Genomic DNA, 22,664 nt, shown 5'->3' with positions numbered 1-22,664 from the left:
ATTTTATTCGAAAGTCGAACGCGTGTAGGATTTGTTCAAAACTCTGTGGTGAATTTCAATTGTAGGCCTACTTAAAGTGACGCTATTGATTCAGAACAAATGACATGAATTTCTGGCATTTTTACACCTTTCATATGGCAGTATCTGGTCACTATTCATAAAAATTAGTTCATCTCCGGTCAGTTCTGCATTCTGTTCGTTTAACACGTGCATTCCTTTGTTTCAAAACCAATAACACATTTGATAATAACTCATTATGTTATTCACGATCCGCCTGAAGGTTCATTACTTTCGACACAAAATTCAAAATTACCCAGTTCTAAACCTGAAGTGCGGCAATGCAGCGAACTACCTGCATGGAGCAGAATCATTTTCGAGAGCTTAAATGTTGCTTTTAGCTAGTCAAGAAACTTCCCATCATTTATGGAAAGTATTATTACATATTTGCAAGAGCCCGTCACCAGTCCTTGTTGGGATCCAAATTAATCCAATTCACACCTCCAACCATATTTATGAAGTATTAAATTTAATATTATACTACCATCTACGTCTAGGTCTTCCGAACGCTCTGTTTCCTTCAGGATTTAGATGCGAAATTGTGTTAGCATTTTTTATTGCCTCCATGCGTGAGTCCAGAGAAAACGGTCTACAAGCTTATGCTCATGTTTATTTCCTACGGCGTAGAACAAAATTACAATATGAAAATAATTAATGTGCCGTTCTAAAAAAGAGAATAACAAACGAAGTACGTTCTGAATTGCACTTGTAGAAAGTGGTTGCTGTTACTTTATAAATTGTGTATAAAACATGTTAGTCAAACTTTATAGCCTGAGCCATGGCACGGTCCTAGTGTCTTAGTGGCATTTATTATGTTACCTATTTTTTGGAGGTTCTCCCGTTTAATATTTGTTCTTTGTGTAACCTTTTTATATCTTAACATAAAACTATAAATTCTAATTTTATGCTTGCTCAGAAATAATTATCCTTTTCATCAACATAATCAATATTTTTAATGATCGGTGTAATTTTCTGTATGCTAACAAAAAAATTTAACAAATAGAAGAATATTAAAGTTTTGATATTTAGACGTAGAAAATTATTACTTCGTCATGCGGCCTACAAATTATCTAAGGAATGAAATTCTTTATTCATTTCTCAGTTGTGAAATGAAGGAGATAAATTGCTGGTGATTTCTGCTTCCAGTTATTAATGCGTCTTTGGACAGACGCAGCGCCGATGTCACTCGTCCTGTCAAAGATTTTACCCGAGGAGCGGCACAGCTATAGGAAAAAATAAAAAAAATTAATCGAATAATGTAAAGTAGAAGTTATGCATAAAAGTTAGCAATTAACAATTATTATTATTAATTCATCATTTTTGCTCTGTCCACAAACAAACGAAAACAATTAAAGTTATTGCTAAAAGTTCTAATGAAACCTATTGTATGCCCTTCTCTTTTGTTCCATTTGTATTACAATAGCATTCTTTTTAGTCTCAGTGGCACACGTGATAATAATCCTGAAACAGCAACATCAAACTAACACACAAGCGAGAGGCGTGATTCAAAAAAACAACCCCTGGTCGCATTCGCAGCGCCAACTGTGAAACTCAGCATTGTACTAAGCGTAATTATTTCTCATAAAAACACGTGAACAGCGTAATACACGACAGCGTCGAACTTCACTAAAGAGCTCAAAATGAAGCTATTCTGAATAGCAATAATAAGTAATCCTTCATGCCGAGGATTAATCGAACAGACAGTGCAGGGGCCATTGTATAGGATTTACAGTTTCAAAACTCCCATAAATTTTAAGCAGAAATTCCACAATGTTTACACAGTTTTTGGCATAAATTAAACTAAATTATTTTATTAAAGCGTTCTCTATTTTAACTATACATACGTAGTGCAAAGCATGTTTAATAAATGTACAGCTATGAATATTATGTGAACTGAAATTTAAAATGGTTTAACTCTTATTTTTTACCTTTTAGAGTATGTATATGAATTAATTAATTATCCACGTATTTTGTATTTGCTAGTACATGTTCTAGACAACTTTCCTGGCTGTAACGATTTAATGCCTGGAATCAATATGACATCATAATTAATGCATTTCTCTGATACAGCATACGGTAAGAGCTTGTAATGGGAACGTAATGAAACAGGATGATGAATGTGACGTTATATCATCATAGCACACAGTTAAGAAGTCAGAGCATAAACATCGGCATCCACAAACCGGATGGCTTGACAGAGTGGCAACGCATTCAGCGCGGTTTCAATTAAGGTGTCGGACTATAAGTACCGGACATTTCTCTCTTCAGTGTAATTCAGTTCTTGATTCACAATCATAACACCAGATACAGGTCTGCACGTACGAGGCATCACACATGCACACAAACACCCAGCAGCTGATAAAGATGTGCAAAGTAACAAATTACGCAGCATCTAAATTGGTATGTTTCTTGTATTTTATGCTTCTGAAAGGTTTCTTATGTTGATGTTGTTCTTCTGAGTTTTAACGTCTTGTAGACGCGTTGGATGATGGCAACGTTTCGGAGAAACATATTGTTTTCATCTTCAGGGTTGAAGTGGTGATGCTGGAAATTGGAGGGATTTATTTCTATAGGCTTAAAAGAAGGGAAGGATGTGGGAATGGCCTTTGGAGACAGAATCTACCGGCGAGTCTGTATCCAGAACGTCGAATAATATCATAAAATAATCCTCACTGCCATGAAAACCTCAAATCTTACAAGGTTTGTTGTGGTTTTTATCAGCGTTTCATGTAAATTCTGGGAAAGTGCTTTTGAATCCCGCTCATGGTTCTTCATACCGTATCGTACCACCATTTGATCCCATTCTTAATTACATGACGTTGTCAGTTGAAATTCGTCGTTTAATAACAGAAGAAACAAACGGATTATTGCGTGAGGTTCTTGTATGTTAAATGTACAATATTCTGTGAATTTATATGAAATTTTGTAATATGGTTTCAGTATTAAACAGGCTATTAATTGTACATACATTATGCACAAAAGGAGTTTAAAATTTGTTACTGGCTGTATGTTGGATGACCGGTGTTCTAGTACCATTGGAAACTTCTCTTCGCCGCCATGTCCAGAATGGCTCAGCCTGTCTCGTAGTGATTGCACATCCGAGTGTCTCCCAAAGGAACGCTGATAGGACGTACCATGTGCTGATTGCTAATTGGAGTCTTTGTGGAGTCAAACCCTGAAAGCACGACACAGAGATATTTGTGACAAGACATGGAATTTTGTAGAAACGTGCAGATATGTTTATAAATATGAAGTGAATGTTCCAGAATTTATAACAGCATCGAAGTCTGTTTGTGATCACGAGTTTTAAAAAGGTACAGTTATTAAGTGGTTACAAATACGCTTCCGAAAAATATTTATACGACTTGTTACACATCTGTTATGATTTTAGCCACTGCTGAGGTTATTAATGCGTTGAAAATGGCCTTAGCATGTTCTGGACAACTTTACTTGTACTTATGTGCTTTATACAAAACTGTGGAATCTGAGCATGGTAATAGACCGAATTAACAGACTATGCTCAAATTCACACTTTGTGGCTACATTTGTTATAAAGTTCTACTTAAAATGCACAGACATCCTGGAAGAATTCGGGATATTAGAAAAGTCTTAATCCCTTATTTACTGCGAAGGTGTGGCCGTAAGATGTTCTTAATTTATATTAATTCTTGCATAACGCATGTGAAATGAATACGCAAAAGAAATTACATGTTTGTTAGCCCATCTGTATGTTTTATTTTCGAAGCTACTTAAAGGATTTCGATTAAATTTGTTATCCGGTTTTTTAACTAAAAGATTTGGTGGAAATTTCACATTTGTGCAGTTTTAACATAATCTAGGCGTGTGTGTGTATGTGTATATATGTATACCGAAATGTTTCTTCATAAAATTACTCGTATAAAATATTGAAAGTTAATTAAAACATCTCTGTATGTGACGCGCGCTTAAAGAAATACAAACGAAAGTAAATTATTACTATGCACGATAGAAGTTTGTAACAATAAATTTATATTTGAAATAAATAAATTTCAAAATCAATAAGATGTGTAAAACCGCAGAAAATTGGTTTGCAAAATACATGTTCTCGAGCTGAAGTAATTGTTTCCACTCTTCTTTCACCTTCTGCCTTGTAGGATTTTAGGTTCTCACGGCGGTGAGTATGAAAATGACTGTCTTCTTGGTTGTAGCGCCTTGTAGTCCGGTAGAAGTTTACCAACATCCTGATGATGGAGGCAGCAAGGACCTCTGAAAAGTTGGTGAACTTCTACCAGACTGCACGGCGCAACACTCTGAAGACAGCCTCTTTATTTTCTCTTTTTGGAACACGTAAATGTGCAGGAACAATTACCGGAACCCAAATTATTTTTATTTTTGCAACAGAACACTGACGACACTAAAATAGCATCGTAATCATTAATCTGAGTGCTACGGTGTACGGAGAGTTGCTCCTTCCTCTTCACCGAAGAGTTTGCCTTGAGGTCTCTTTGATCGCCAGTAAGTAAATAGCGAATATAGTCCACTTGACTTCATTCCTCCGTTACTCCTGAAACCAGCGAGATATTGGCGCAACAAGCGGATTTTCGTCTCAGCTGAAAGAGGCTTCCTGCGAAGTTAGGAAGATTGTTGCCTTTTCGTCTTCTTTTCCTTTTTATTTCTTGGCTTGTTTGGACTTGTGTGTTCATGTCTCCGTGCGGTCCTGTGCTCTAGAGAAACAATCAGAGAAGTTAATTCGGCGTGTCGATTAGATCATCGGAGAAAGGCGAGATGTGGGAGACAGAGACGACCGAGGGAAGACGTCGGGGTATCGGGCGTAGAAATCCGATCGAGAAGAGACATTTCGGTTCTTAGAAATTGTTGTTTGTCTCTTTCTGTGTACTTGCCTGTTGTGTCGACGTGTTGCATCTTACAATTCACACAACTGACTTATAACCAATTTAACAAGTTCGTATAGAATTCTGAGATCAAGTACGTCGGTGTTCACCCCGTTCTGTATGGGAATTGCAAGACAAGCCGATAACTTAAGTTCTGTAGAGTTCGGTTAAAACTTACTAAGATGTCCGAACGTGAGTTATAATCGTTAATGGATAAAGTTTATCCTGCGTGAGAGATATCTGCAGCTATTAATTGACTCTTCGCTACAGTCAGACCGCAAAAGTGGAAACAGTTTCCTTTATGAAAAATTTCTAAAATTTAAAATGTTAAGCAAAATGAGGGCGATTGAAAATCAGGCAACCAATTCCTGATATTTTCTCTATTTTTCAAAAGATAAATTACACTAAAATCAGAAAACAAAAACAATGTAAGGTGTGGAAATGTCCACCGTGTTCTCTGACGCAAACTTTCACTCTTTTCTTCGTGTTTGATACAACGGAACGTTTTCTGTCCTGCGCGAATTTTGTGTCACGTAAACGGTTCGCCAGAAGAAATATTGTGGATCTATCCGGCACAGGTAATCGGGTAATGTATCCTTGGACTCGTTCTTAAAAGTTAAGTAAGAAGGAGACACCAGGTAGTGTTCGACAAGGAGCACTCTATGTTCCTGTGAAAAAAACATCCTAGCACTTCGACTGCTGGCAACTGACGGACTGGGGCGAGAAGATTACAAAATGACGTGACCTGCGTGGAAACTTGTGTAGTCACTCTGATATTGTGTTTCTTAATCCAATCGAATTGTAACCACCAATCAGTATTTTTATTTGGGCTGTGTGGCCGCGCGGTCTGAGGCGTGGGCCTTGTGCCGCTTGGTCACTGGGACCGTGGGTTCGAATCCCACTTAAGCCATGGACATTTGTCCGCGTTTTTCTGTGTTGTAGGCCTTGCGACGGGCCGATCCCTCGTCCAAGGAGTCCTGTCGAATGTCTATAGATCAAGCCAACAAAAAGTTGGGACCCGCAGTGCTCAGGCACTTGAAGAACGGGTCGTTCCCAGTATCCCAGGATCATGTTGCCGTTTACATGACAAAAAATACCGACTGTTTTTTATTAATTAGGCTATATTTTCACATGCCGGACATGAAAATTATCTGAGATATATTGATATACACAACGTTGCGGAAGCTGGTTTACTCCTGTCTTCAGGTTACTAATTGTCATTATACTGACGGTTTTTTATTAATGGCGAAGGTCGTTATTGAACCCAAGGTATTTTGAGTACACTACTACTGCATTACGTAATGTCAGTGCCCTTTAAACCGTTCATATATTCAAAGAATAATGTTGAATAATTAAAATTTTTCGTAATTTCGGGAGAATTACAGATGTGTGTAGAAATCTAGCAGTTATCCCTAGTCTTTGTTAAAGAAGATTACAAACATGGTTACTTGCGTAGTTATATATCACCTTTGAGTAATTCTAAGAAAGGAAATGAGCTAATAGTGGCTAGCACTTACGTGTAGTATTCGGACCTGAAGGCTAGTATCCTGAATGAGAACTTAGTAGTTCCTCTAAGACCATAGAAAAATTAGTGGAATAGTGTACTTGGATTCCTTCACATATATCTTAGTTAATTATCATGTTACTTCGTTTGGGCATTATTCGTCGTCTGTTATTTAGACATTTAAAAGGTGCATCAATATAAAGATAAAAAACCAAAGATGATCTAAAACTTGCTACATTTCAGGGCCTGTTTCTATATCCGTCTTAAAGCAGAAAGATGCTTTCTCCGAGGGCGGGCTGTTAGCTATTCTTCGTCAGTGGACCCTATTAGTTTTATCTGATGGGTCCCACAGAGAAGGTAACCTTTTACGTAAAGAATGAGACAGAGCGATGCTCCGAATCGTAGGAATTTCTTGAATTTTTTCTACTTTTGTTAACATAATTAAATTTTTAAATACAGTGCAATAGATAACCTAGACACAGTATCATATAAAAAATTTAATTCGCTGTTATTAATAGGACTTCAGAATGATGTCGTAGATCATCACTCATCATTCTACTGCTCGAAAAGAGATCGTTAAAAACAGAGTTAAATAATGCAAACCCATGCATGCATTGTGTTACCCTAATGTTCAAAACTTGATCCATCGTGTTATCCTAATATTCTGATGATGTGGTAGTTCAGATACAAAGAATAAAGTACGATTGAGGTTTTCACAGCGGTGAGTATGAAGATTTTTGTCTTCTGGGTTGTTGCGCTGTGTAGTCTGGACGATGTTTACCAACGTTTCAGAGGTCATACTGCCTCCGTCATCAGGGCGATGAGAATGAAGATTTCTGTCTTCTGGGTTGTTGCACTGTGTAGTCTGGTCGATGTTTGCCAACGTTTCTGAGGTCTACTGCCTCCGTCATCAGGGCAATTCTAAATGTATGAAGATTTCTGTCTTCTGGGTTGTTGCGCTGTGTAGTCTGGTCGATGTTTACCAACGTTTCAGAGGTCATACTGCCTCCGTCATCAGGGCGATGAGTATGAAGATTTCTGTCTTCTGGGTTGTTGCGCTGTGTAGTCTGGTAACTATCTACTGGACTACACAGCGCAACAACCCAGAAGACAGAAATCTTCACAAAGAACAAAATTCCGTAGGACCAGCGTAATAATACTCGGAGAGAAAGGAAAGGTCATGCACGTGTATAACATTGATTTTATTTCGCCACATCAGTCAATTCGCTCCTATGTGTCAGGTACAACACCATCAACAACTAGCTTCATATATTCTGGAGCGACGACGCATAAACATCAGTACCACAAAATTAAAAATACTCCCCTGTCTGTCAGCAGTATATTTGATTTGTCTGCAAACATTTTACGGCGAATGAGCCGAGGGTAAAACTGTAAGCGGCAGGCTGTAAAATACCATAAGAGAAATCCGTTGTGGACTATTTGGAATTATTTCCGAGAAACTGTCATTAAAACGCTAGCGGAAACTATAAAAATAAAGCAAGTGAGAGGGTAGATGTATCGGCCGAGATTTAAACTTGGTACTTATCGAATACAAGTCAGTTACCTTAGTGCTGATCTAACCTTTGTGGTAAGCACTGTTAATGTGAAACGTCTGTGCCTAATGTTAACAGACTGTTTATACAGATTTCCCATAATATACCACAACACTTACGAGAATGATGCCAAATATTCCCTTCTTGGATTACGTATGACAACTGCTAACATTTGGCTGAGAAATTATAGTATGTGTTATGCAAATTCTCAGTTAATGGTGGTAGATACTCTATAACCTTCTGTTTTACAGTAATATACAGGAATGTGCTTGGTGTTGTTGAGAAAAACCAGTTAACGTAGTCGACGTCTGTGTAAATTCGATTCATGTATCTATCAGATACACACTATATGTGTGAATGCTTGGTGTGTTTTCACGTATTCATAACGTTTCCTTGAAGTCAATCTGACTGCATGCCATTCCATTCAAAAAGTCTAACTTCATTTATATATTTATGCAGATCTGACCTGTGGTCCATGTTAATAATCTAAAGACTGTCCACAAATTCTGGAAAATTATACCGCAGTAATTCCGAGGGTTTGTGATCTACCCTAAAGGAAAATTTTATTAGTGGTTTAGAAGACTCATTCCTCAGTAGTTAATACAGTTATTTATCGTCTACGTTTGTAATAGAGACCTAAATATAAATTATTTTATGGTCTAAAATATCACTGGCATTTGCTAATATAACTTTACAGCAACCTGACAAAGGCATCTGTTCTGTCGTAACATACGACTCTCACAGTGGTTTTACTGGCTTGGACACTAATTTGTCCACGGGGGACAATTCTAATGATACCTGATAAAGAATTTGTTTGTTAATTTTCAGTAAGAATAGTCGTTTGTGACGTTTCAAAACATGGGAACCTGGGAAGTAGCTTTGGCCAACTTTCACAATGTAACTAATATTTTAACCACAATTAAAAATAAAATCAATGGTTTATTGCCCTCGATCTTGAAGCATTAATATGTCTTAACTTACTGAGATTTTTCTCTGTCTGCCTTAAGTTTAATGCAGTTTAAATTCTCGGCAGGTGTCCAGCAAATGGATCTCTCGGGTCTTATATCCTGGAACAATGTACGAATCTGTGAAATTTTTTCGGAGTAACTTGGATCCCATGTAACCCAGAGATTAGCCAAGTTGATGATTTTGTTGTTTTTAGGTTGTCATGCTGAAGATGGAAACAATGTTTTTCTCGAAACATAGGTATCTACATACGTCTCTGCCTACATGTCGTCACAACCCAGAGGACCAACATCGTCATTTTTACCACTGTGCCAAACTCACATCTCACGTGGGTAAGAGTCTTTAGTTGAATTTAAAAGTAAATTTTTGCGTCTGACCAGTCACTGTCCTCTGTTGCAGTGCAACGCCGCGGTGGGTGTGAAGGCTTTCTTCGACATGATGCATATCGCTCCACACAAGGTGATGTTATTTGGGGCCGCCTGTACCCAAGTGACAGACCCCATCGCCAAAGCATCCAAACGGTGGCACCTCACTCAGGTAAGAAATATTACACCTCACATTTTGAGGCTCATTGACGTCATGTTCATTCCCCATATCTCAAAGACCATTCTGAGAATGTGTTACTATTGAATCCTATTTTGTTTTCGGCGTTTTCAAGAAATATCCATTTCATTAAACCTGAAAATTGACACATCGACGGCTACAGAATGTAGGTATTAAATGATGTCACCAACATAATTGCATGGAAAGTTATTTTCAGAATTTTTCATTTATTAAAAAGACGTATAAAGTTCATAAATAAGAAATGTGGTTGTCGTATGGAACCATAAAGGTCATGGTATTGAACTGAACAATAAATAGATATAAATTTAAATAAATAAATTATATTATTATACTTTATTAACGTGAATAATTTATTTCAATAGTATATTTGCATAAAGAGTAGAATTTTTATAGAATGTCCTCCAAAGTTCCATCTCTTGTTTGCATAATCGCAAGAGTAAAATTGTGAAGTCACAGCTACTTTGTAGGTTCATCTGAAACAGTTAAAACAAAGACACCTTAATTATTTGAAAACTTCGTGTAATATAAGAATCTCAAAATGGCTGGGTTCTGCTTTATCAAAATAATCATACTGACCTAAGCCGACAAATATCATCTATCACTCAAATGGCCGCAATAAACCCTTACATTACTTAAAGCTTGCTTTATATGCTATGCGATAAAAATATTTTGTAACAAATTCCATATAGCAGAGTAGTTTTAAAAACTGATAGCCAGTTAATCGGTCAGAAAATCTCCGCCCTTGTGATCCTCATTGTTCATAAAGATGACTGTCTTCTGGAATGTTGCACCGGGCAATCATCGTTGTGATGACGGTGGCAGCATGCACCTCTTAAACGTTGTCAGTCTTCATACTTCCAGCCTTGAGAACCTAAAATATCTCAAAAACTCTGCCACTGTGCCTTATCTTAAAGCAGCTGAATCGTATCTGCTAAAATATTGTCATTCCACCCAGTCCTACGTGCTCTATATAGTCTCTTCCCGTCAGAATTTCCGACAAAAAATTTATATGCATTTTTTCAATTACATAATCATATTGCATCCCTAGATATCTTCGTCCTTGATTTTGTAACCAAAGTAACATTTAATTAGAAGTACAAATTATGGAAGTTGCTTCTCTTCTTTTTAGCGTTATGTCGTCAAGCGTAAATGTGTCCTGGAAATTAGATGCTTTTGTACATAGTAAATTTAAGTCCTGTAACTTGAAATTATATTTAACACTGCAATATTGTTGCAGGATGAACTTATATCAAGCTTTTTATATACGTACCTCTGCATATAAATCTACGGACTGCCTGATGGTCTGTTTCATTGCTGGTAGCAGCTCTTGCTCTCCCCGGTATCCACATGTTTTTGTATAATTGTGCACGAATATGAATGTGTGCAGTATATTTTACAATAGCTTGAAGATATTATTAGGAAATTAATAAAATTTGTTCTCATAAAATTGCTAAATTTTTTGTGATACGTGTAAAGCTGGACCGAATGTTAATATTTAGAGATATTAATAGAACGTTGTATTGTAGAATCTGCAAATATTACGATGAAATGAACATCGTTGCAATAGGAAAGATATTTATTACGGATGATTTAGGCTAATACGTCAGCTTGTCTTTAATAATGAGCAGAAACTCAACCTCGAGAAGTTGGATTAAAGACGACGACAAATCTTCAGGACAAGTAGTGAGACAGGGAACTTTAAAACTTATCGTGATTCCTCTTCTTTGGCCGCGTTCGTTCTTACAGCCGTTCCAGTAGAAGGTTTATTATTGAGGCGCTTCCCACCTGTCGTCGCTTATCTGAGTAATGAACTACGACGACCAGGAAATTCAATGAAAATGAAACTGTGTTGGGTGTGAGTGGCGACATTGAGACAGTTCAGTAATAGACGGCGTACGGTGTTCGCGATGAAGCTGCGAGATAGAAAGAGTAGAAATGTCGTTTTAAAATCTGATGAAATGAAATGTGGCATCAACCATTACAACAGTCACTTTTCCTCTCCGATTTCTCTTTACAGGTCTGCAAACTGTGTTAAATTCTCGCCAACGCTCAGGAAATTACATTTTACCATCTTCATCACCCGTGTCTCCATTTCTTATTAGTCCTGCCAAAGAAGCCAAATCGTTAGAACTCGGAAGGAAATTCTTCCATTGTAATTAAAACCTTACGAAAAGCCCTCTCTGATTACGCCTCCAAACTCCTTATCGTCCTTAAGGTAACGTAACAAGGACTGTCCATTTTGGCTGGTTCATATTAAGATTTCTGTACGCTTCTAATGTGATATACCCATACGGCAAATCTATTCAGATGAATATTGTCCACCAAACTCTATTACAACTTTAATACTTTATTTACTTTAAATAGTCAACGTAACTTGCAAGATAAGCATTTAAAATTTAGCTACCCCATTGTAATTTTTTATGTTTAAATTTTCGTATGCTTTGGGATATATAATTGAGTTTCGGTCAAATCATAACATTTTTTGTAAGATTTGAGGTTTTCACAGCGGTGATTATGAAGATTTCTGATGACGGAGGCAGTATGACCTCTGAAACGTTGGTAAACATCGACCATACTACACTGCGCAGCAACCCAGAAGACAGAAATCTTCATACTAAGAATCGCCCTGATGACGGAGGCAGTATGACCTCTGAAACGTTGGTAAACATCGACCAGACTACACAGCGCAACAACCCAGAAGACAGAAATCTTCATACTCATCGCCCTGATGACGGAGGCAGTATGACCTCTGAAACGTTGGTTAACATCGACCAGACTACACAGCGCAACAACCCAGAAGACAGAAATCTTCATATTCATCGCCCTGATGACGGAGGCTGTATGACCTCTGAAACGTTGGTAAACATCGACCAGACTACACAGCTCAACAACCCAGAAGACAGAAATCTTCATACTCATCGCCCTGATGACGGAGGCAGTATGACCTCTGAAACGTTGGTTAACATCGACCAGACTACACAGCGCAACAACCCAGAAGACAGAAATCTTCATATTCATCGCCCTGATGACGGAGGCTGTATGACCTCTGAAACGTTGGTTAACATCGACCAGACTACACAGCGCAACAACCCAGAAGACAGAAATCTTCATAACATTTTTCTTTTATGCTGCTGTGTCATGTTATTTTACATTGTACACAAAATTTGTGTAACACTCCTTTATTTCTGAAAATTGGAAACCATGCATCACTTTTTGGTCCTGCTGCAAGTGACACTGGTGTCGATCCTATCTCAGAAGTATGTTCGTCCACCATGTTGATAACACCGATTGTAAGAAAATTCTATTAAGATTTTAGGTTAAAACCTAATGTCATAACGTCCATACCAAACTGTATTCATATCTGTCTTTCGATTTTCAAGTTTAATCATGCGAACAGACAGACAGACTGACTGACGGACCAACGAACATGCAGACATCATAATTCCTTTGTGCGTTCGTTCTTACACATCGTGCAAATAACGCTTAATAAAGATCTATTTCCCCAGATGTGCCTCAGTATACGGACAACCATAGTTCACTCTTGTTTCCACCACTTTGTATCTTGAACATCATCTCGCCATCACCCTAGTAGATCACACTTGTCCACACATTTCCATTTGTCCCCGTCAAACAGATTGTTACTTGGTTCCTTGTTGCCTGCATTCTGCCGTCTAGCGTCAGCCGACCTTCCTGGAATACGAATGGTAATGGGTTCTTGACCACTAGCCACTTCCACTCAATTGAATCTCAAGTAAACACACAAGTGGCTGTGCTTAAGGTTCAAATCGACATTTGAGAGCAGAGACATCAGTGCACTTTCTTCGACTATTACGTTAAGAATATTTCAAGTTTCGTATAACTTCTACCCTACAGTTGACAAGAATGTACTGGATGTGTAAAATTAAGACTTTGATCTGTCTTAAATTTTAGCGCTTAAAACACAAATCGAAGCATAAATACTTGCATGATAAACGAATCTATACCTTTTATAACAAGTAACTTTAAGATGCAGGAAATTTATTGAACACATGATAGTTTGAAATTAAACTGTATTTCGCCGTCTGTATTTAATTTCATGTGCTGTTCGTACTGATTACAAGCTAATTGTATTAATTAAAATATGTTGTACCTATGTATACAGAAAAATATAACCTACGTTTATTACATTCGTTTGATGTCACAGATTAGACTGAGTTTTATGAGAAATGGTAAGAGATTTTGACAGGGTAAAGGGTGATTGGTCGAGGTTTGCCTCAAGGTTTAGCCTGTGTCTGCAGTGGCTAGCAGAAATTACAAGAAACTTTGCGAGGGTAGCGAGTCTTATGAAAAATGTCGCTGTAAACCTTTCGAATACGAAACACGAATCTTTCGTTAGAAACTTTCCATTGTCTATGGTATGTTCGATATAGAATTATTCGTCGTTTCGGGCGGTGACTGCTTCCTTCAGATGTCTGGTTGCCATTATACTGTCATTACTTTTTCACTTTTCATGTTTCCACATTCTAGCGGGAGCGAAGAACACTTTATGGGTCCGTCTGTATCTGTCTGTCGCATTTTTCGCAACAGTGGTCCCATTGTTGCGCACCAATGACCTACGATCACATTTATGCAAGAAAGACGTAAGACGTAGCAATGATCTCGGATTTTATTTGTGCCACATCGATCTAAGTGAGGCGCCGTAAAGAACGTCTTAGGAAGGCCGGTGTACTCCAAACAGTACACACTTCACTCTTGTTGATTTTATCTGAGTTTATTGGGGTCGAACTCGTGACAGTTTTAATGATACGTTAATACTGAAATAGCTATAGAATTTTAGTATCAAAAAGGGTCTCAGTAACGATACCAATCTTCGCCACTAGAACTAAATATGTAATTAGAATTCTGACAGAAAATGACCACCAGCACAACTATCGAAACGTCGCGTATATGAAATATATCTATACGTTAGACAGTGGACAGCGTCCAGCATAATATTTAACAATTTTTTATTGATTCTGAAGGGTTCTATCGATCGTGTACTACATTTAAAATTACTGTGTTTCTGGACTGATATTCAAAAGCACGACGTTTCGGAAACATTGATTGAAGTTAGCTCTTTTTAACAAAACAAACTGAGTAGCTGCCGCTTCTCCCTAGTAATTCTGTAATATCACGCTATATCACCTATGTCAGAGGTTCCCAAAGTGTGGGGATCGCCCCCCTGGGGGGGAGTGGTTTTCTGTTGTTGTTTATATGAAAAACTGTTTTTAACGAAATGTGGAGAAATATTTTTAACATCATTTGCTTGGTTGAGGCAGTTTAGTTGTCTTACAGTGATGTATACTCATAGCTAAATTTTATGTCAAATATGTTTCCTTGCACTTGTTCTGGAAGGGGGCGAGAAATTTATGAAATGTTTCAAGGGGGGCACAAGGTATAAAAGTTTGGGAACCTCTGAGCTATGTAAGTGACAAAGATTTGTTAAATCAAATAGTGAATAGGAAATGGAAATTGTTCTATTCGTTTTCCTTGTAACGGTTCGCATCATATTTTATACTGTAATTCCTATATTTTTTTCGAAATATAGGGTACATTTCGGGACCCTGTTGTACACCTTTAGCCTATGGAGGATGAATGGAAACCCTATAGAGGGAAATATATTTTGAGTCGAATCCTTGAAATTGTGTGTGTTCTTAAAGGCGGGCCGTGATGTAATCTATTCGAGTGTGGTGCAGAATGAAAGTTCGCACAGGGACATAAAGTCAACTGCTGGCACTTAACAAAGGCTGCTGTAAAGACGTAATCCCACAGACATAATATTCAGAGTGGTTATATAGAGTGGGGAGGCTTTGCTTTTAATAACATTTCCTTTTCCATTTTGCCTGCTTTTCTCCCTCTAAAACCTGCAAGATTGTATTACTGAAAAGGTAAAATAAGGATTTATTAAAGAACGCTTACATAGAAGGCTTCCTGCTCACAAACTTATGGATTTACGTCTTTTGATCCCTTGCATATACTTGAATACAAGTTTTTGCGAAAATAGACTTCTTGTGCAGCAGCGAACAATTTAGACAGCGAGTTTCCCGCCATTATGATGCCTCCTACGTGACCAGATATTTACGCGCCAAAATGAAGTCCGGTTTCATGCAAGAGATACTAACACTCAATTCTGTGGAGACTTTTACTTTGACTGACTCGTTCCCAGCTCTTTTGATGTTATGAGGTCTCGAATTAAATGTAGGTATAACGATTGAGAATTATGACTTGATACAGGTATGGGAGAAATCACAAGCAGCATGGGACTGAGGAAGACCACGATACGGGAGGTGAGGATTCAGCCCCACCTCGGATTAAAGATGTTGAATTATGGTGGGTTTCATTTTATTTTTCCAAGCGAAAGTTTATGGCTTCATGGTAAAATGTTAGTTACTTACTTATTAATCAGATCTGACTATTCAAAGTGTTGTCTTTGTTTTTATCAGACCATGCCGTACTTTATAATAGAGATGGTTCTAGCTGGTTTCATATTTATTATTCATAAATCTAGAAGATGTAGCGCCGTGTAATCTTGGCAGAAGTCTACCGACGTTTCAGAGGTCCTTGCAGCCTCAATCATCGGGGCGATGAGACCTTATGATGGGGCAGCAATGTCGTCTGGGCTGTAGTGCCTTGTAGTGTGGTTAAAATTGACCAACGTTTCTGAGGTCCTTTCTACCCCATCAACAGGACTCATCACCCTGATGAAGACTTTTGAAACAGCTTATAGCTCTCACCTGTCTGTCTTACTTAAAGGAATGGTCACAGAGGAATGAAAACGAATTTAACCTTTAGTGGCATGTGTAAAGTGGATAAAATATTAATTGTTTGTATAAAGTTATTAAGATTAACAATTAGATTGAATTGATAGATTGTCTAGTCTGCCTATGGACAGGAGCTCGAGTAATTATAATACCTGAGTCCTCCGAATTCGAGAAAACGAAGAGTCTGATGAGCCGAAAATGTACAGGAAAGGCAGTGGGAATTATAAAGCAACTGAGAAACCCCGAATACAGAGAAAGTCGACAGTAAGGAACGTAAAGTGACTGCTAGAAACTGATATGGGTATAAAATGGACACAAGCAAGCAATCTAACCTACATCTGTCAGTGCATAGAGAAATGGACTTTATGAACTGCAATCACGTGACAGATGAGACTTGTTCCTGCCAGTATCTGACTACCTGGATAGCTGTACGGAGCTGACACTGAGAAACGTAAATCCTACGATGGCTGTCTTCTGAAGTTGTTGCGCCGGGTAGTCTGGTACACGGCGCAACAACCCAGAAGACTGACATCTTCGGACTTACCGCCGTGTAAACCTTAAATCCTACAAACGTAAAGATACTGTCTAGGGAGCTAAAAATCCTACATATCGAAGTAAAGTCGATAAAATTAAAGTTGAAAAAGTCAATGAGCGAAAAAAGTGAGGAACTCATCACTCTGATGACCACAAGCTTAAGATTTCTTGTTACTTTGAGATTATGATTTCTACGTGGTAGAATTGCGCTCGTATATATCTGATGTCCCTCGAGCTTCTCTGCGGCCAGTACTAGTTTCACCAAGAATTCTTGCGTTAATTAAGACGCCATTCACTGTGAGACTTAATTTTCAACTGACTGGGCTCAGCCTCCCTCAGGAGAGCCAAGCCTTAATTAATTCTGAAGTCCTACTTTCTTATACTATAATAATAATTAACATGCATCCGTACAAGAGCGTTCTATATACTCTTTGCTACCCATTATTTTTAGTACAATCCATACTTTAAAAAACGCGTTATATCGCAATGATACATTTTGCTGTATCTAAGGTTTAATACTAAGTAGTTTGTTTATTCTTGAAATTTCTTCATATTCGGCATACCGGTACGTGCAACATGCCAGAATGACAACAAAGGAAAAAGTGGTTGATATATATATATATATATATATATATATATATATATATATAGAACCGAACTGTAAGTAAAATATTTCCCGTTATTTCCAGGAGATGAATCAAGCTTAACGCCATGTTGGATGCACAGTTTTTACAGAACTCAAATATTCATTACCCTGTTCATAACATCCTGTCACTTAATCTTGTTCACATCTAGTTGAAGGTCCCCCAAGTAGCCTCTTATCTTCAGCTCTTGTACCCAAAATTGCTTATTCATTTCTCATTTTCCCCACGCGTTTCGCGTACCCATTCACCCAGTCTTGTATCGACCGTGTTAAAAACAACGCTAGCTAGCTCACACAAGATACCGTAGTGGAAGTGGTGCATCAGACACAAAGGCACAATACGATAAAAAGACATGACAGAATGAACGCTGTAGAAGTTACTTTTGACAGAACATGAGACTTGATTGGAATCCATGAATGGATATTTACGAAAGACAACTAGACGGAAGAGACACAGCATGGATCCAAATGGATGGAACACAATTTCATATCAAGACAAAAGCAAAATGACATCTGTCGGCGCTAGGGAGGAGCAAAGCTTGAAAGCTTGGGAAAGAAACTGCATGACAGTAGAATATATATATATATATATATATATATATATATATATACATACACATATATATATTGCAAAATGCGTGTTTATTTGTATCTGTTTGTGGAGGGGGGGAAAGAGGAGCATAAATGTTCTGAATAAATTAAGATAAACAAACAAAGCACCGGAAATAAAATTTTGTTTATGGGTCATGAAATTCTTTAAAGGCATTAACAGAAGATTGTTTAGAATGTTTCAATTTGTAATATGATTTTTCCATTTAGATGAACTGAAAAGATATCATACACATATATATACATCGTTAAAGAAGCAATGAAGTTACTAAAGAATAATAAGTTGAGTAGGCTAGGTGAAATATCACCAGAATTTGTTAATCTATGTGAAATATTAAAAAAGTTCCAACATTCGTCAATCGTTCAACGACATTTTATGAGAAGTGCATATATAGGCATTAAACAGCGACACCTTTTTAGACAATCGCAAAATAACACTGAGGATTTGCGATCGCGTTTTATCATTGGAGACGAACTGAAACATGTTCGGGAAACCAAATAACCAATTATAAATTATCGCACAATATGAAACAAAGCTCGTCATCTGATTGAGTTCCCTGGAAAATATAAAGTAACAACTAGAATTTGTGCTTCATTATTCAGTGACATAAACTGGTAAAATTTTATCCAAATCCGTCCAGCGGTTCTCAAGTTGAATCTTGCGAACAGACAGTCATGGCGTTCATAGGATATCGTGCAAAGGACGCATAACAAGGCTTGATTCAAGTGTTCAGTATTTGGTCGTCAAATGACATCATGCTAAGATAAAATGTCATTAGCCAATTACTTTCTAAATGTGCGATCGATTAGAATTATCGTCGACACCCTAATACTCAAACCCTTATAATATCCCATTCAACGATATCTTAAGTGAATTGTTGCTATTGAACCAGACCCTAAATTTATTGCATACGTAGGCACTTTCATTGTACTAAAAGTCACAGAGAACATCACATCATGGTGGAAATTTGGAAAGGCTATAACATCGCAGCTGGAACTAATGTGATGTTTAGTGAGCCTAATTAGCCTACAGTAGCCAACTTCCAACAATGATAAGGCTCCTGTATGCATCAACATTGTATTTTTTTTAGTGTTCTGTCTGACGACAGGTCCATATGAACAGGATCCTTCCATCCTTTTCTCGGACTGGGACCTGTTCATATACGTTCTTGGCAGATGATCCAGAAGTGGTTTGCCATTGCCTTCTTCTGTGTGTGAATGGAGTAATTGTTGGGATGCAACGGAGAAACCGGGGAAGCCCCGGAGGAAAACTCCGTGTTGCCTAGACCACGGCCTTGCCCATCACAAGTTATAAATGATAAAAGGTCAAGGCAAACAAATTATGATCTTCGGAAGCAACTGGGTTGTTAATGAACTTATCAAATTTAGAAAATCACCAGTTGTGTACATACACAGTGGATTCCGGTTAATTGGGACACATCGGGACTCGAACACTTTGGCTCAATTATGCGAAGTTTGACGTAAACCTTTGTTCTTTAAGATTTGTCCCAAATATTATAAAAGGATGCCCCGATTAATCGATGGCCTAATTAACCGGAATTTGCTGAATTTAAAATTCGTCCAAGCGTCTCCGTGGCTTGTATCGGGACCGCTTTACTTCACTTATTATTTTATTCATCTTTCTTTCATACATTCTAATACTTGTTTGAACAATTTTTTAAAGGATAAATGATGTAAAAATTTAATTCATTTTATAAATTTTAATATAGAAGGGAAACTGGCCGTGTTTGTTATCTGTTTTAAGCTGTTACCACAAAGCTCATTGCGCATTACATTAGCATTTCAGCCTTAGAGGATAAGCAGCCTAGCGGAACAGATTCAGCACACAACGCCTCATTGTTGAAACGTCGTAGAGCCAGTACTGAAGCGGCAAATCCCGTAATCGTGTAGTTTGCGCTTTAACATAATCCATAAAACCAAATCGGAACAAGGTCGCTCTACGTGAGACGCACCATACTATTGTAATGGAATATAAATCCTATAAGCGCTACGCGAAAACGGGTTAATGTGAAATTATTTTTATTAGCAGTACAATAAACATCAATTTGTTTACTTGCACGTAGTTCCAACTCATCTAAAAGGAGAATCTTATCGTGGCAGTCGAAGGAAAAACTGTATCATGTCCTTTTCATCACTGACCTGCTTTCAAAGAGATGAGGAGATTCCTTAAATCAGAATTAATACACTAGTCAATTTATAAATTTCCTGAAACATAAGTTACTCTTAGTCACTTAATTTTATACAAAACCCAAAATTTAATTAATATAAAACCAAGTGTAAGATTTTAAAGTGTTATAATGAACAAATTTTATTTTATTTCAGTTCGGAAAAAACAAGTAATATCTGTTGATACGAATTTACCTGCTGAATGAGTTTATTAAATATTCTATTTGGTTAAAAGGTTTTAATTTTTATCAAATTAATTAGTTATTCACAATTTTAAACACATTTTTAAAAACCTGAATTCCATTAACGTAATATAATTATCTGTTAACTGATATTATCCGCATCAGGTAGAATGGTTTTTCATCCCACCACTCGGATATCACAGCCTCTTTTGTGAAAACAGGTTTCTTTTTATAAAGATGAATAAAGAGTCTTTATTTTTGAGAACACTCTCTCTCGCTTGTATTTTAAAGTTTCAGTCTCAGTCCACAGTTTTCGCTGTTGGTGGAATTCGACACGAACATGGTATACAGGTATATTTCAGGGCCGTTGTCACTTTTCTGATTTGTTCAGTAACTTCTCTTGAACTATTTATAAGTAGGTATAAGAAGGAGATCGCTTATCAAAGTTTAAAATACGCCAAAATAAAATGGCAAATGTTACAGTACAATTTTTAACTATCTCAAGATAGACATTAAATTTTTAGTATGCAAGTGTAATGTAATCGAAATGTTTTCTGCCATTACTTGACGTATTAAAATATTTTGTGGACTTTATTCGTAAGTATACATATTTTATTTTATTTTTTGTACTGTGAAGTTTATATAACCTTTTTTTAGTTGAAATTTGCCCTCGAACGTTCAAACATAAATTGTGTGAGGAAGGAAATTAATATTTAGAACGGTCAAAGAAAACATTGAAAGGTTAGGAAAACAACTTTGGAAATTCCTCTCACACAGCGAACAGCTTCAGCGCCGAGAACACTTAGATTCCTCCATACTTCTACGATCTCAGGTGTGTATTTCGATTTGTCATCCTATAGCCTACGTCAAATTATACTGTGTCCATGCCCTGCTCCTATCTTTATATCTGTTTGTTTATAATTTAGAATTACAACCTGTGAAGACCATGTAGGCCTTGGAAAAACAGCTTTTCCTTAATAATCAGACTTATTAGCAATGGAACATCATTAGCTTGGTGAGATTTGAGATTCTCACGCCGGATAATATGAAGATGTCTGTCTTATGGGATGTTACGCTGTTTAGTCTCGTAGAAATTGATGGACATTTTATAGGTGCGTTCTCCCCTTCTTTCATTGGCTCCCTTGGTGCGTCTGAAAGCACTCCAATCTCGCTCCACCAACTGGTCCGGTCCATCCAAGTCTCTGCCTTGTGCTACCAGCTCGTATATCTTAACCTACTTTGTAGCGCGGTACTTTTTATTTCTTTGATAATGGTGGCATTAAGTGCCTTCGAAGCGTCGGTAAATTTATACCAGACTAGACAGCGCAGCATCCAAAAAGCAGTCATGTTCAGCACCAACTTGAATGCAAAAGTCAATAATCATGTGACAGTTTCAAAACATTTCAGTGTGTCTCAAAAATAAATGTTGTACGCCCTTGTTACATTTGTCTCATTCCATATTAAATCTGTATTATGCTGTGATTTATGCAGCCTTGAGCCTTCTCTGGGGAGATTTTAATATAGACGAGAGGGCGGGCATGCTTTTGCTACTTTAGTTTTACTCTTGTACGTGTGGCGGCTCTGCATGTCAGACCTGTGTCTCCCATAACAGCATTAGTATCGACTGGTGTGTGTGACATACACGTACGTGCAGGCTAGCTTCCTTTTCATTAATGAATTACAGTAAGTAAACCACGAACGCTGTAACGTCACTTCCGTATAACCATTTCCGATTTAGAAAGTCGAATCGGATAAACGTTTACAACAGAACCATACTCTCAGATGTTTAAACACCATTTTGCCTTTTCAGAAAGAGCTACAGTACGTACTATTCTGTTCCGTTACTCTAACCTTCTACGCTGCTGATAACTTTAATGTATTGTGGTTGATAGATTGACGTGTAATAAATCCTGCCTTATGTAAGATGCTATTTACGGGTTAGCACTGTCTGTATAAAGGAACAACTATTGTTATCTATATTAACAAATCTAGATCGGTTCTGGGACAATTGCAGCCTCTTGTCCAATTGGTTAGGCGGTTGCAACTTGAAGCCTGTCGTTTAATACCATTTACTGTAATCCGTGGTATTTAAACTTTTTAAATTCTAGTGATAACTATATATATACCACCTGCTTTAATGTTAAAAAACAGCATTTTTACAGAGTTTATTTATGTACTTTAAGCGATTCTAAGATTAAACAGCTATTATTTTCTT

General features: G+C 37.4%; 1 protein-coding gene across 4 annotated transcripts in view; it reads left to right on the top strand.

Annotated features, from left to right (window-relative positions):
* Positions 1–22,664, top strand: part of GABA-B-R2 (gamma-aminobutyric acid type B receptor subunit 2) — a 371,273-nt gene that overhangs the window by 272,936 nt on the left and 75,673 nt on the right. For all 4 annotated transcript variants that reach the window (XM_022064896.2, XM_022064895.2, XM_022064894.2 and 1 more), the window contains exon 3: positions 9,351–9,488. In XM_022064896.2, the coding sequence (XP_021920588.1) occupies positions 9,351–9,488 (138 nt within the window). The remainder of the gene's footprint in view (positions 1–9,350; positions 9,489–22,664) is intronic.

The sequence above is a fragment of the Zootermopsis nevadensis genome, unplaced genomic scaffold (genome assembly GCF_977971745.1).
Source record: "Zootermopsis nevadensis isolate Lab colony 2312 unplaced genomic scaffold, Znev_1.0 Znev_ptg000025l, whole genome shotgun sequence".
NCBI lineage: Eukaryota > Metazoa > Arthropoda > Insecta > Blattodea > Termopsidae > Zootermopsis > Zootermopsis nevadensis.
Note: the sequence above shows the minus strand (reverse complement) of the source record. Positions and strands in the feature narration are given on the sequence as shown.